The sequence below is a fragment of the Hevea brasiliensis genome, chromosome 13, assembly GCF_030052815.1.
Source record: "Hevea brasiliensis isolate MT/VB/25A 57/8 chromosome 13, ASM3005281v1, whole genome shotgun sequence".
NCBI lineage: Eukaryota > Viridiplantae > Streptophyta > Magnoliopsida > Malpighiales > Euphorbiaceae > Hevea > Hevea brasiliensis.
In genome coordinates, this window is record NC_079505.1 from 81,729,177 (window position 1) to 81,743,574 (window position 14,398).

Below are 14,398 nucleotides of genomic sequence, written 5' to 3' on the forward strand. Positions count from 1 at the left end.
TATTAAGAAAATGATTAGGTAGTTTTATTTTTATTAAAAAAATTAATAATTAATTAAAATATTTTTTATTTAATTAAGATAAAAAAATAGAAAAATATGATAAGAAATAGATAAATGCATTGCGGATAAAAGGTAAATTCGAATACTTAATTTTCTAAAATGGCAAGTAAAGTAGAATAAAATTATTTTTAAAACATCACTTAAAATGAGACGGAGGGAGTAGAATATTAATATAAAAACAATACATCATATATTAATAAATGTGTGGATTATCCTAAAATGTACATCTCGTCTATTTTTAATTGTAATTTAAGTTTTTTTACATGATGATTAAAAAAATAATTAAATGATTATTAAAAAAAATAATTAAATTATCTAAATTATAAAAAAATACTTTTAATTTGATTATATTACTCTTTATCTTACCTAATTAAGAAAGAGAGGAGGTGTTAAAATTGATTTGAGAAAATTGTATAAATAATTATTATTTTTAATAAATATAAAAGTAAAATTAGAAAAGAAAATTAATATTTATTAATTTTATGAAAAATGATAAATAATTATAGACAAAATAACTTTAAAAAATGATAAATAAAAGTGAATTAAGTGAGTAAATAATAAGCTCCTGAATATGAGAAAATATATGTATTCAATATGCATTGAATAATTTCAGAAAACGCCATACCTTATCAAAATTTGAGACTGATTTGATAAGAGCTGTAGCAGCTTAACGCTGATGATCATTTGTGTAGCATGATGAACAAATTGAGCAAATGATCTGGCAATTTTCCTACGCTGAAACATGAATAAAGAAATCTCTAAAAAGGAAGTGTTCAATGGCAACTCTATTCCGTTGCCATGTGATTTTTAGATGAAATTCGAAAGTGCATCCCATAGATGCTGGTCAAGTGCACAAATCATGCCAGCACACCACTGGCTGGATCTTTGGAGAAGCAGGATTGTCTTTAGGCATCAGCTTCTCAATTTTCATAATTCTTTCTTATGATGGTCGAACAAAACAAGCCGAGTTAATAGGAAGTTTTAGCTCTTAAAGACTTTCTCAACATTTCTCTAATATTTATAGAATAAATAACATTTAGCACTGCCCTTAGCGGGCCCACAGATAGATTTTGTCATCTTCAATAGTGATGATGAATTGGACAAAAGGACAAAAAAAAGCAGAGCTTGATCAGCAACCACCGACAGAAATTTTAAGGAGAAAGCCGTAGGCGTGAGAGTTTTTGTCGGTGGTAGGAAGCTTTTGCTTCCAAAATTTTGAAATTGACTCAGACGCCACCCAGAGAGGAGACAAAAGACCTTACAGGCCAATAGCAGTTATTTGGAGAAGCCGTGATGCTCTCAGGCCTTGAGGCTTTGTAACGCAATCTTTTTGCAGTTCCTTCCAGAAATTATTAATAGTTTTGCACTCAAAAAAATTGCAAAGATCCATTGCCATCCCTTTCTGATAATCAGATCTACCAAGATCTCAAATTAGGGAATGGATGGACACGCTTGGACCATGGTAGTCAGCATCCATTTTGAAGCTAAAACTATGATAGATATCGCAGAATCACACCGTCAATTATCATTTTTTTTTCATTCATTGGAAAATACACCGTCATTATCATTGAAAATCATGTGGTAAGAAAAAAAGATGAACCCAGGTGATAAGTAGTACTCTATAAGCACTCTATAAGCATTCAACACTCTATACCGAGCTGCAGATATATTTGGCTTCAACTTTTCTTCCAGTCTTCACAATACTTTGAAAAAATGAAAAAGAAATTTACACTAAAATGAAGAATTACCGAATGAATTGCCTTCCCTTCTCTCACTTTGCTACTGCAAAAGTGCATGATGTGCAATTACTTCTGCAGGCAACCTATAAGGAATTGCATCCATCATATTATTTGCATTAGGCAACTTCAAACTGTTGGATGCATCCCACATGCTAGTGATCTTTGCCTTACCCACATGGCTGATCATTTTCGTGGTTTTCTTAACAATGTATCGAACACTTGAGAGTCCAACTAAATTGTACCATTTATAAAGCATATCTGCACAATAAGAAGCGCACCAGGTTTCATCAGTGGGAATGTGGGATAAATCACCGACTTTCATTTTCCATACTGAAAAAGGAATTCATAAAATGAAAAATGGATAAAAGGCAAATCCATTCTCCAATCACCATTATAAATTGACCATCTGAGAGACATACATGACAATCTAGCACATCTGGGAATTGAACCTTTCATCAAAATGTTACCATAACTCCCAAGACACAATATGCAAAAAACATCCTCGAATATAAATATGATGGTGAAGGGAAACCAAGTTGAACAAGCAGGCTGGACAGCATAAATAAGGTTTGGCAGGGGAAGTTTTTACTTCCTTGATGAAAGCTTCACAAGGAAAATATTATTTATGGCTTCTAGAGTATTTAAGAGAACATGAAGGTTCAGATGGCTTAACTTAGCAAAGAGTATCCTACCATCTGCCCCCCTGCCAGATTATCCCAAGTTTCAAAGGCAAGACAAAAGGCACTAGGAAGTCAACAAACTTCTACCTTCTACATTCTAAGAGTATAAATCATTTGTTGAAGAATTGCAATTGCATGCTTATCAGGCTAGTACTTAAAAGAATCTCGGGGGAGTGTGAATCTAGGCATTCTACTAATTCACATTAGGACACATATCTTTCAAGCCTATGAAATATAAACAATTGAAGAACACATGAAAGGCTAAAATAGAAATTCATTATCAAATACCTGCTGATTCCTTGGCTATTATTGTGCCCCTTCAGAGATCCACCTTGATTCGTGAATCTCAGCCAAGGGATTCACTATGAACCCACCACCACCCTGAAGCTGTAATCTGTGACTCTCCAAGTTTTGCGTTCCCGTATTGCCATTTTTAACAGCTCTATGGCGAATGGCAGCCAATGATGGAGTGCCAGTAGAAGAGAACCTTGAGGTTGAATAGCAGCTTTCTGTTTTCCTCCAGAACTTGGAGCTCAAAAAATCAGCACCAGGCAGCATGCAACATGTGGTTCTGTGGGAGTTGGTCATCCTTCCACTTGATACAGCCAAGTCATATGAGATCTCGTCCAGTGCCAATTCTAAGCCATGAACACGTGTCTCAAGAGAACGCATCCCACTTTGTGAAGTCCCGATGAATTTCTAAGTATAAGAAGAAAAGATAGAAGGTTGAGCAGAATGCTTATTAAAAAGGAAAATTACTATTTAGTCTTTGCATTTTAATAAAACTAATTATTTGGTCCCTATATTTTGAAAAATATACTATTTTGTCTTTATATTTATTTCCATTAATCTACTCAGTCCCTACGTCAAATTTTCTGTTAATCAAACTACTATTTAGTCCATTTATTTTAGTGAATCTAATTAGTTGCTCCCTATATTTTAAAAAGCATATTAGTTAGTTATTGTAATTTGGTTCTATTAACTCTTTAGTCTCTCTATTTTTTTTTTTTATACCCTAATTACCCTGACCCTCTATCCCTCGTTTCTCTCTTACCCACCCTTATTTCTCTCCCCTTATACTTCTCCTCCTCCTCCTCCTCTTGCACCCATAATCTTCTCTCCCTCATTCTCTCTCTATTTTCATCTTTTCATTTTAATTGGTAAGAGCTCTATGCATAAAAAGGCTATTGAATTCTTCTAAATCTCCAAGTAATAAGACGATAATTTAGGAAAATTATTTTTTCAATAGAGAAAACACAAAAATGGTGCCCAGTAAAATTAATGAAAATACTTAAATAATTTTAAAAAATGTAAATTTAAATTTAGCCTCCACATAACAAAATTTTTATTTTCATCCAAAATATTGTATTTTCAAATATAGGGACTAACTAATTACTTTTACAAAAACATAGTAATATTTTTTAAACTATAAGAAACAACTAATTAATTTCACTAAAATAAAGAGACTAAATAATAGTTTGACAAGCATTGACTAACGAAAAATTTGACAAATAGACTAAATAGTTCAACGAAAATAAAATAGAGGGATCAAATAGTTAATTTCGTTAAAATGCAAATACTAGTACTTTTTCCTATTCAAAATACACTAGTACCTTATAATGAACTGCAATTCATGAGCAATTACCAAATTATTCCATTATCAATATTTAACAAAGAGGCTAAGAAATTTATCATATGCTGTCACTTGTTCTACACATTATACCCTGATTTTGCTGATAATATTTTGGTGAGGAAGATTATTGAAAATTAAAGCTGTGCCAAAGTATGTCCCAAAATTAAATGCCGTAATGCACATTGATAGATGAATAAATTCAGTCTAATTAGTCTATTCATCCCTAGAATTTTAACTGCAAGTATTGTCAAAATAGGATTGAGGAACTGGAATTGGCTTGTGCAAAACCTATGTGTCGCAAGGTGTTTTGCGGTCGCCTGGACGAACCCTCACCGAAGTGGGAAAGAGTGAGGAGTCGCCACTTTAATTTTGAGGGAAATTAAAGAAAACCATTTGTGAAATGCAAATTAAAATGAAACCACTTCAAATACAAAGATTCTAGGTTCGGGGTCCGTAAACGGGTGGGGAAGGTGTTAGGCACCCCACCTCGTCCCTCAATGAAGGTGAGCAGATTTAACCTTACGTTCTTTATAAATTAGAATCGATAGTTAGAGGGGTTCGAATGGAAATGTTAATCCTTTTGATAAAAAGGAATATTTGATTTTTCACTAATTCGGATTACCCAGATACATAAATAAATGAGACAACCTTAGTGAATTGGTGTTGTGTTATGGTTTTCGTTTGTGGGATTACTTTGCATATTTATTAGAATTCGATTTGAGAATCGGATAAGAACTCTCCTCCGATCTCTTTTAGATTAAAATTTCGATTAGAGATCGGATAAGAACTCTCCTCCGATCTCTTTTAGATATTTATGAGAATTTTTTTAGTGAGAATCGGATAAGAACTCTCCTCCGATCTCTTTTAAATATCTATTAAAATTTTTGGTTGAGAATCGGATAAGAACTCTCCTCCGATCTCTTTTGAATATTTATTTATTAAATTTTTTTTGTTGAGAATCGGATAAGAACTCTCCTCCGATCTCTTTTGAATATTTATTAAAATTTTGAATTGAGAATCGGATAAGAACTCTCCTCCGATCTCCTTTAAATATTTATTAGATTTTTAGCTTGAGAATCGGATAAGAACTCTCCTCCGATCTCTTTTAAATATTTGTTAAAATTTTAGCTTGAAAATCGGATGAGAACTCTACTCCGATCTCTTTTAAATATTTGTTAAAATTCTAGCTTGAGAATCGGATAAGAACTCTCCTCCGATCTCTTTTAAATATTTGTTAAAATTTTTGGCTTGAGAATCGGATAAGAACTTTTCCGACCTCTTGAAATCTGATTACATCTACACATCATAAGAGCCTAAGACTAAGGGTTCCGGCATTCAAAAATGCCAGGGATCTGAATAAGGCTTCTTTTAACTCATTGGTACCTCGTGACTAGACAGGGGATACCAGACTAAATTTTACTGACCTCCTATGTGGTCGCCTTACCAGTACCTTTTGACAGGCGATACCCGATCTGTTCCATTTGCTTATCTGAGATTTGGTTTTATTCCGCCTTATGACGTCTTACCCAATCGTCTTCTGTGTTAGTCTAGTGATCCAACTTTACTATTTTCCTGACTTATTATTCGGACCTTTTATTATTTTAAAGAAACTCTTAAGATACAGTTACCTACATTTTATCCAACTACTTATACGCTACTCGGGACTAGAACACTTGCATTTAGAAGTAACAAAGATTAACAAAAAGAATGGACTGATTAACAAAGAAGTAAACTCGAGAATAACCTTCTTCGCGTTTTTTAACGCAATATAAACTTGGTGAAAATTACAAACATAAAAACAAAGGAAATACGTAAAATAAAAATGAGCACTTGATAAGGCAGCGATATAAGCACTCACCTGTAGGGAGCCGAATCTATTGAACTAACTACGGAATCACAAAACGTAATAGGACTGCGGGCTGATAGCCTGAGGGCTAAGGTTCGCCTTGAAATGAAGGATACTTCGCTAAAATGCAGTCAGGTCAAAATAATAACCGAGTTTGAATGAAGTTGAGCTTGGACAACGGGAGTGGAAATAAAGATAACAAAGAACTGAAAGTGAGAGTGTCACAGGATAATGAATGAACTGAAAATGGAGAGTTTCAGTATTCAAAAATCCCTTTGCAAGAAAATACTTCAGAAAACTGGTTTCTAAAGTTTTTCTTATGAAAGCTTAAAAATTGCAGAGTAACGAACTGAATTAAGTTTCAGAGTCCTTCCGCTATAGTCACCACCTTTTCTTCGTTCGTCCTCCTTGAACAGTTTTAATGCAGGTATTTATAGGGACCGGGTGCCCCCCCATGAAGGGTCAGGATTCATTTTAAGGGAGATGGAAGGTTTGAATTTTGAAGGACATGATCGGGCGCTTGGGAATTAAAGAGAATCAGAATGAACGGCCGAGATCCTTTTCAGAAATTTTTGTCCTTTTTCTCTTCTAATCTGACGGCTCAAATTTTCTTGTCCTGGGCGATCCGAGGGCTGGGAATAAAAGGCTCCGGTCTTATCGTCTTCTTCTTCGATCCAAGGGCTCCGGGTTCGTCCTTACAAGTAAGATCAACGGTGGAGATTGGAATGTACAGCACTGTCATGACATACTCTAGCACCTGTCAGTAATGTGGGCGATTTTGAGGCGTGCGGTGAAAATTTCGTCTGCAACGCTTTAACTACCTCGGCTCTGATTATGACGACAGTTAGCGGAAGTTGTCTTATTCCCTTTGTTTTCCGACCTCCCCTCCCTTCCGATCTTTCTAACACGATTCTTTTCCTATCTCTCATGCCGGGCTCCCCTCTTCCGACTTCTTCTACTCCGGTCTTCTCCTTTATCAGGTCCGATTCAGTCAAAGCATTTATTACTTCGATTTTTGAGGCATCCGCTTCGTTTTCTGCTAGCAATAAATGCTCAGACCTTCTCTATATATACCCCCGACGGGAAATCCTCCCGCATTTCATTTTCCCCTCTTTCCTTCTCACATTTTCCTATTCTAACCGCTTCGGCAATAATCCCGGCCATGATAGTTGCTTTTGATCTTTTTTCGATTGTCCTCTTTATTCCTCGACTGAAAATTTACGATCCCGATGACCGGCGAATCATGATAACCTCATTTGATGACAGTGAGAGAACCGGACTAATTTGCCGACCTGGATCGAGGATCTCGATCGTGTCGATCTCGAATCGTTCGACCGATATAGTCGGCGAACTGATTTCGGGCGATAAGACTGCTAATATTCTCCTTAACATCGGTGACTGCCCCTTGAAGTTCATTTGGCTCCTCACCACAATGGGCGTCTCGACTACAGCTCGGTTCTGGTCGATGACAGTGGAGATGACTCTCCATCCTCATGAGAGTCATAATCACCCCATCTGAGCTGTATATCTATCCGTTGTCTATGGCCGGACAAATCTTTTGATTCAGCCACGAGACTAGGTTTTGACATAGGCCTTTATTAGATAGGATGTTCCACTGATCTCTAAAGATCGCCCCTATGATGTAATCAGACCTTTAATGTAATCCGATCTCTGGAAATCGCCCCAAATGATGTAATCCGACTTTTAATGTAATCCGATCCCTAGAGATCACCCAAATGATGTAATCTGACCTTTCGGCAATAAAATTTTATTTTGACAACTATCATTTTTATTATTATTGCATTGATTATTTTCCGATCTCTGATGTGTTTATCCGATCCGGTTCCTAACTGAACAGCCCTTGACCGATCCGTACTTCCAAACATTCGCCTTAATTCACCGATCTCTAACTAGCCGATCTCTCCTTATCATGGAATTTCTGGAATATTCGTGAGACGTGTCAGGAAAGGGCTGGCGAATCCCGCTAACCGATGCACCGCTTGGAACAGTGTGAGCATTAAATGCTCAGACGGGTATAAATAGGGGATGAGTCCGCCAGTTGTTTCCTTATGTCATTTTCAACATCCTGCGAGCGATTCCAAAATTCTCTCGATTTTTCAAGTTCTTCCGACACCGATCAAGCTCCAACAAGGGTTTTGATCTTTCTTTTAGCTTAAATTTTTTATTTCCTTTGAAAATGAGCGGCGCCGAGGGTCAGAGAGCGGCAAGCCCCCCTTCCATTCAGATCTCGTGGTCGTCCGATGAGGTAGAGGTGGTCGGGCCAAGCGGGCGACCTGAACCTCCTAGGACCTCCATTTCGGCCCGTGGTCAAGCGGCACCTTCAAGGCAAACACATTCTTCAGGGAGAGAAAACCTCCCCATGGACGAGCTGCCATCAATTCTTCAAGATGCCGACCTTCAGTTGTTCAGCCAAGAGTATAATATTCAGCCCGATTCATATGAGCTCATTAAGTGTCGCGGCGATCTTCGAGCCGATCACTTCTTTGAAGAGAATGATATGATCATGGTGTACGAAGAGCAATTAAAAGCCGGGCTGCGGTTCCCTCTTGACGACTTCTTTAAGGAAGTTCTAAAATTTCACCAAGTGTGCATCGCCCAAGTTCACCCGAACTCGTGGCGGATCCTAGTGGCCTTCAGAGGCCTTTGCCGAGTCAAAGGATTCAGTCCAACGGCGAAGGTATTCGCCGAGCTACATAGGCTAACTCACCGAAAAGACGATGAGTACCGGTTCTTTTAGGCGAAGCCACATTGCGGGCTTTTTACCGATCTGCCCTCCTCCCTGAAGAATTGGAAGAATCGCTTCTTTATTCTAAGTAGCAAAATTCCGAACGGCTTTGAGGGTTTCCCACGCAGCTGGCTAGATCAGGGTCCGTTAATTCCGAAGCGCATCACCCTGAATAGGGAAGAGGGCATAATGGTGATGGAATTGAAAGATCAGGCGGCCCGACAGAAGTTCTCTTGTTTAGATGCAGTGACAACCGAACTGCATCACTGGACAATGGAGTTGATCACTGGCGAAGATCGCGGGCTTCAGCTCTCTGACCTCGGCCTCGGTATTTTCTATATCTCTGATCTTTGGGCCTTAGCGATCTCACTGACCTTTTCTTTGTGCAGGTATGACGAGCGGTGAGGGTTCGAAGGAGAGCCGGAAGCGGAAAAGAGAGGTCTCCCGGAAAGTGCGGGAGATGAAGACGCCTGCATGATCTTTGGGAAATACAAGGAGGTTCGTCTCAACCCTCGGGACAGCCGATCCCCGACATAGAAGTGGTCCAGTCTCTTCCTCGCCAAGACGAGCCGCCACCACCCCCTCCAGTTGCTTCAAGTGCGGAAGGGGGTTCTTCCCATCCTACCTTGAGGACCCTCTCCCGCGGCGCTCAAGTACTGATCCACTCCCTGGAGAAGAACCGAACTCTTCGGGAGAATCCGGGTTTGGCTAAGGTTTTGGGGGCCTCTATCTGCCTTCGGAAGGATCGGGATAGGCTATCCCCGAACAACCTCGATGACATCTTGACCCAGACTATGAGCCTAAACGTGGAGAGCTTGGTGAACTAACACATTGTCCGGGAAAAGGCTCACCGCTTTAGGCAAGAGGTCGAAAAGGTGGGTCAGGAAGCCGCTTCCCTCTGGTCTCAACTTTCATCCGCCCAAAACTACATATCCGAAATTGAGAGGCGGATGAAATTCTACGAGGATAAGCTGGCCGAACAAGCCCATGTTCTTGAAGAGGTTCGGGCGCTCCGAGCCGCTGATGTCGCTCGCCTCACTGAGGAGCTTAAAGCAAAAGAAGAAGAGGCAGTGACGAGGGAGGCCGGTGCTTATGTGAACGCTCATGGGGATCTCTTGGCCGAGCTCAGAAAGCGATATCCCGAGGAGGATTTCTCTTGGATGGTAGATCTGGCTCCCCAGAACGAAAGTGAGGATAGTGAGGAGGAGGCTGAGGGTGAGAGAGGAAGCGAACAAAATGTAGATCAGGCTGAGGGTGATCCTCCAGCCGAATGACTTGTATAAACTTGAAATGAAATTAAAGTTCTCCTTTTGTTCAATGATTGGATGTGATCGGAAAGTCTCTAAGTTGCATAAGCACTTGATTGTCTGAGCATATTAGAACAACAACTAAAAGTAATTATTAATCTAAGTTTAAGAGGTCGGAAAATACTATAAGCATGAGATCGGCTGGGAACCAACGCTAAACGGGACTTGATTAAAATTGGAAATTTGACTTGAACACTTAAGATCGGAATCATCATTAAACCGGATCGGAACCTTAACTTTATTATTCCCAAACTTTTAAAAGAGAGATCGGTAATAAGACTGGTGGCACGAAGGTCTAGTGTTGGTTCAATCTCGTTTGACAAGAAAGATCGGAAATATAATTGACTGGTCAGGGGACTTGACAATTAGTTTGAGAGATCGGTGAGGCTTTAAATGATATGGGGACTTAGTATTGATTCGATTCCTTTTGAGGAGAGATCGGAAATGTGATTAGCTGGCAGAGGGAGACTCAGTGCAGGGGATCGGCTTCAAAGTTTATTGATTTCAGGGATCGGCCAAAATATGGTGTCGACACTATGGAAAACTCATAGATGAATAAATTCATAATCTAATTAGTCTCCTTATTATTTCACCGGGCAGGATAAACAATGTGATAAGTGGTTCATTAAGCATACACTACTAAAAGAGGAATACAAATATTTTATTACTATCATGAAACCAAAAATGACAAAAAATAAAACACAATTTTCAAGCAGTTGAACAAACCTGTAGGAGATCTTGTAGGTTAGATTGCTGCCTTTCAATCTGAACAAGCTGGTTGCGGATCAAAGATAAATCTTCACACTCTTTGTGGTTAGTATGGTGATTCTCAATAACATTGCTGGCTACAACAGTTGACGCGGGACTCTCCTCTTGGCAAGGAACCACACGAGATCCAGACTTCATCCCACCAAATTTGAGCATTTTGTCATCAGAATTCTTACTCAGAAGGGTCCATTTTGTTTCTGGCTTTGCCATCTTTCTTTTTGGGGCACTATCATTATCACCAATCCCAGTTGCAGTACTATTAGGAATTGCAACTTCAACTTTCCAGTCCAAGGGCCTCTTGCAGTCCACTTTTCTGAACAATGATGGAGCCATTTTCTTTTCAGCACTCGTTAAAGAACCTCTCCTCCTAGCCATATTCACTGCTGAATGATAAGGTGGAGTAGTCCTGCTCGCTAAACTGGTTTTTTTCCTCATTCGAGGGGCTTCAGAACCAGCAGCACAAGAACTTTTGGAACCAATTGGATAGCGTCCATCACTCGCATCCTCTATTTCCAAAAAGACCAAAATTCAGAAAACTACAATTTTAGATGAACATCTAGAAATTGCCATAAAAGTTATCATAACCTTTCAGTAATTTGCCCTACAAGGATCATACTGATCCCAGGTAATTGACTAAATCTCAAGTCTAAAAATAAATCCAAAACATCACAAATAAAACAGGGTAGGGTAGACCATTATAAATCCAATAATTGGCAAATAAACAATCCAAAAGCCAGAAATTCAGAAAATAGCTTTCAATCAACAGGAAATTTCCAATTCAAATCCATCCTTGTCCCATAACAAATCAAGTGGCTCCAAAACATCCATTATCCAGAGATTATCATATTAAACTAAAAAAACAACACTAACTCCTTTCACCTTTTGAAGAAACCTGAGATGGGGGTGGTGGCGATACATCCTCTGAAACATCTGGAACCTGCTTCCATGCTTCGATCATCTGATTCATCACTTCCCTTGCAGCCTTCACCTGCACAAGGCAATGATTGCAAAATCCCCAGAAAATACCATTAAAACCTCACATTAAACGCTACACAAGACAGCTACAAGTAAATCATAAGATAAATGAAAATCTAACCTTATCGAATTTCCGTTTCTCAAAAACCTTCAAGCACCCACTCTTGAACTCCGCCATGGCATCTCTCTCCACAACTGCCAACCTCCCGAGCGCCTCCGCTGCTGCCTTCCTCGCTGCCCAGTCCTCGCTGCCCAAAAACCCGACTAAAGACTTTACCAAACCGGCCATCCCCACATATCCTCTTATTCCTCCTACCCCAATCACACTTCCCATAACAACCAATCCAGCACTTTTAGCATTATAACGGTCGCTTTTCAACAGCCTCTCCAGCTTTGGCACGAGCGCCTTCCCCAACCTCCCCGGTTCTGGATCTGGCGCCGCATCTATCGCGGCGGCCAAACACAAAGCGGATCCAATCTGTGCATTCAAGTCCTGTTCCGTGAAAACTGATTCACTCAATGGCTTCAAAAAAGAGGAGGAAAACGACTGTTTCGTAATTTTAGAAGCAAGAGAAGACGTTGTGACGACGCATTGCGAGCGGATGGAAAAGTCAGGGTCGCGGAGGCGACGCACGACGTAGGAAAGGATTCTGGTGAGAAAAGAAGATAGAGAGTTGGAATGGAGAACGGCGAGGGTGGAGAGGAGGTGAAGACACTGCTTGCGGACCAGACGCTTGTCGGCGGAGTCGATGGAAAGTAAACATGAGATGAAGGTAGGAAGGCTCGTATTATCCAGTGTCCCGGCAATGGACTCTAGCTCGGTGGCTGCAAGGTTGTAGGTGTCCCGGTCTGATAGTTTGGTGATCAACGTTAGCACTTTCAGCTTGAGGTTTTGGGCCATCTTTCTCCCTTTTGTTTGAGTGGCGCAATGGAGATTAACGGTGGTTGGGCGGTGGCGTTCGCGGTGGCGGGATTAGTGGCGACATTGCCGGTGATAATTTGGTTGGGCGGGGAGTGGTGTCTGTATGACTGTTAGCTTTTTAAAGTAGAGAGATGGCCATGGGGAGTTGAGTAGAGGACGAAGGTGATTATCCATCACATGAATTAAACGGTGTCGTTTAACTGGGCTGAGCACAGCAGACGCTTTAGGAAGTAATTATAATAGAGTAGAAAAAGGAAGATGGGGGGTTTTCTAATTTTTTGCTTCACTCAAAGACCAAACACGGCTTTACAAAGGAATAAGCGTAGCTGGAGGCTCCTAATCGTGGAAGTTAATCTAATGCCTAACTAATTAGGAAATGGCGATTAGATGAGATCGAGTCCATCCAATTCATAACGTGTGGGCGCTCTATTGATCCAACCAACACTTGCAACTTAATTTGCGTGGTGTGTTTTGCATATTTTAAGAAATTACTTAGTTACTATTTAAATATTTTATGTACCGACATATCGGAGGTTGAATGAAAGGCGGCCAGGAAACTGGTGTTTGTGAGCGCACGGTGCACCTGAGTGGGAAAAATTAGGATGTGGGCGGGTCCACGGTGATCGTGGAGAAGGGGCATGTCAAGTGAAGAATTATGGGTGACAGTTAATACTGGTAAAATTAGCGCCAAAATTAAGAAAGCCCGTGAGAGTGCTGGGATTTTGTTACTCGGGGTACTGTGCGTGCAATTAGGATGTTTGGTTATACTTGTTTCGTAATCAAGTGGTTGAACGGTTCCTTTTATTTGCTTAATTAATTATTTTTTTTTTTATTTTGTAAAGTAAGAATGTATCATTGTTCCTCAAGATTTGGGGATAAGACAAAATTGAAAATACTAATTTATTAGTATTACTTACTACTGACTTCTTTCAATAATACATAATTTTATTGACAAAGGAATATAATTAAAAACCCTACAACTAAATATAGGCATATATATACACACATAAAAACGTGAAACAGCCATTGCTAATCATAAGTCAAGGATTCTATGAAGCCAAAAAGCAAAGGTGATTAGATCAATTGGGTCATTCTCTATTGCTAGTGCAAAGTTAACAAAGCTTCCTTGCAAAGATGTCTAATATTAGTAACCTCATATCATATTTGGTTAAAAGTATCATCTTTAAGGTGGTGGGTACCATGATTGATTGCTAGGCCTAGGCCCCAATTTTTCCTTCTTTGCATGCCTATAAAGTTTGATGAGAAATGAAAATTTTACATCTTTTTGGTAAAACAGAAGAAGAATCAAATGTAATTAAAAGTTAATTAAGGTTTATGGTCATTCATTAGTTGAAACCTACTCAAATGTATATTAGGTCTCAATTAGTTGTGATTTGGCAAGCAAAATTAAAGATGATATCTATCAAATCCCCAATAGTAAGGGTACATGGCCACATGAAGGGAAAAAAAGAAAAGCTTTGGAGTCCAATGTAAGGATTAAGCAAGTCAATCCTTCAACCCATGTTCGTTTTTCTTGTGTTTATTGCGAGATGTAACATGCAAACTATATGTCCTAAACAAAATACAAGACTCGCAACAAAATTGGATTACCATCACTTTAATAAGACATTCTTTGGCAGGACATGCACATGTTGCCATGTGAGAGCCTTTTCAAGCCTAAGCCCCTAACACATGTTTCTCCTTTTGTTTTTTCTTCAAGTC

The 14,398-nt window shown here is 39.3% G+C and overlaps 1 protein-coding gene across 1 annotated transcript; it reads right to left on the reverse strand.

The window, feature by feature from the left end:
* Positions 1–1,570: 1,570 nt before the first annotated feature.
* On the reverse strand, positions 1,571–13,068 carry LOC110658116 (TORTIFOLIA1-like protein 3). Its single transcript, XM_021815605.2, has 5 exons — positions 11,876–13,068; positions 11,659–11,767; positions 10,738–11,285; positions 2,768–3,178; positions 1,571–2,057 (listed from the first exon to the last, which is right to left on the reverse strand). The coding sequence occupies exons 1-4, from the start codon at positions 12,653–12,655 to the stop codon at positions 2,786–2,788; spliced, it is 1,830 nt and encodes a 609-aa protein (XP_021671297.2). The 5' UTR covers positions 12,656–13,068; the 3' UTR covers positions 1,571–2,057; positions 2,768–2,785.
* Positions 13,069–14,398: the final 1,330 nt, after the last annotated feature.

What these genes read in the sequence shown, in the direction of transcription:
- LOC110658116 (XM_021815605.2), bottom strand. Translation starts at nt 12,655, where the DNA reads ATGGCCCAAAACCTCAAGCTGAAAGTGCTAACGTTGATCACCAAACTA. An exon ending in ATCTCAGGTTTCTTCAAAAG is followed by an intron (nt 11,286 to 11,658) that starts GTGAAAGGAGTT and finishes TTTTGGAAATAG; the next exon opens with AGGATGCGAGTGATGGACGC. An exon ending in ACCTACAAGATCTCCTACAG is followed by an intron (nt 3,179 to 10,737) that starts GTTTGTTCAACT and finishes TCTTATACTTAG; the next exon opens with AAATTCATCGGGACTTCACA.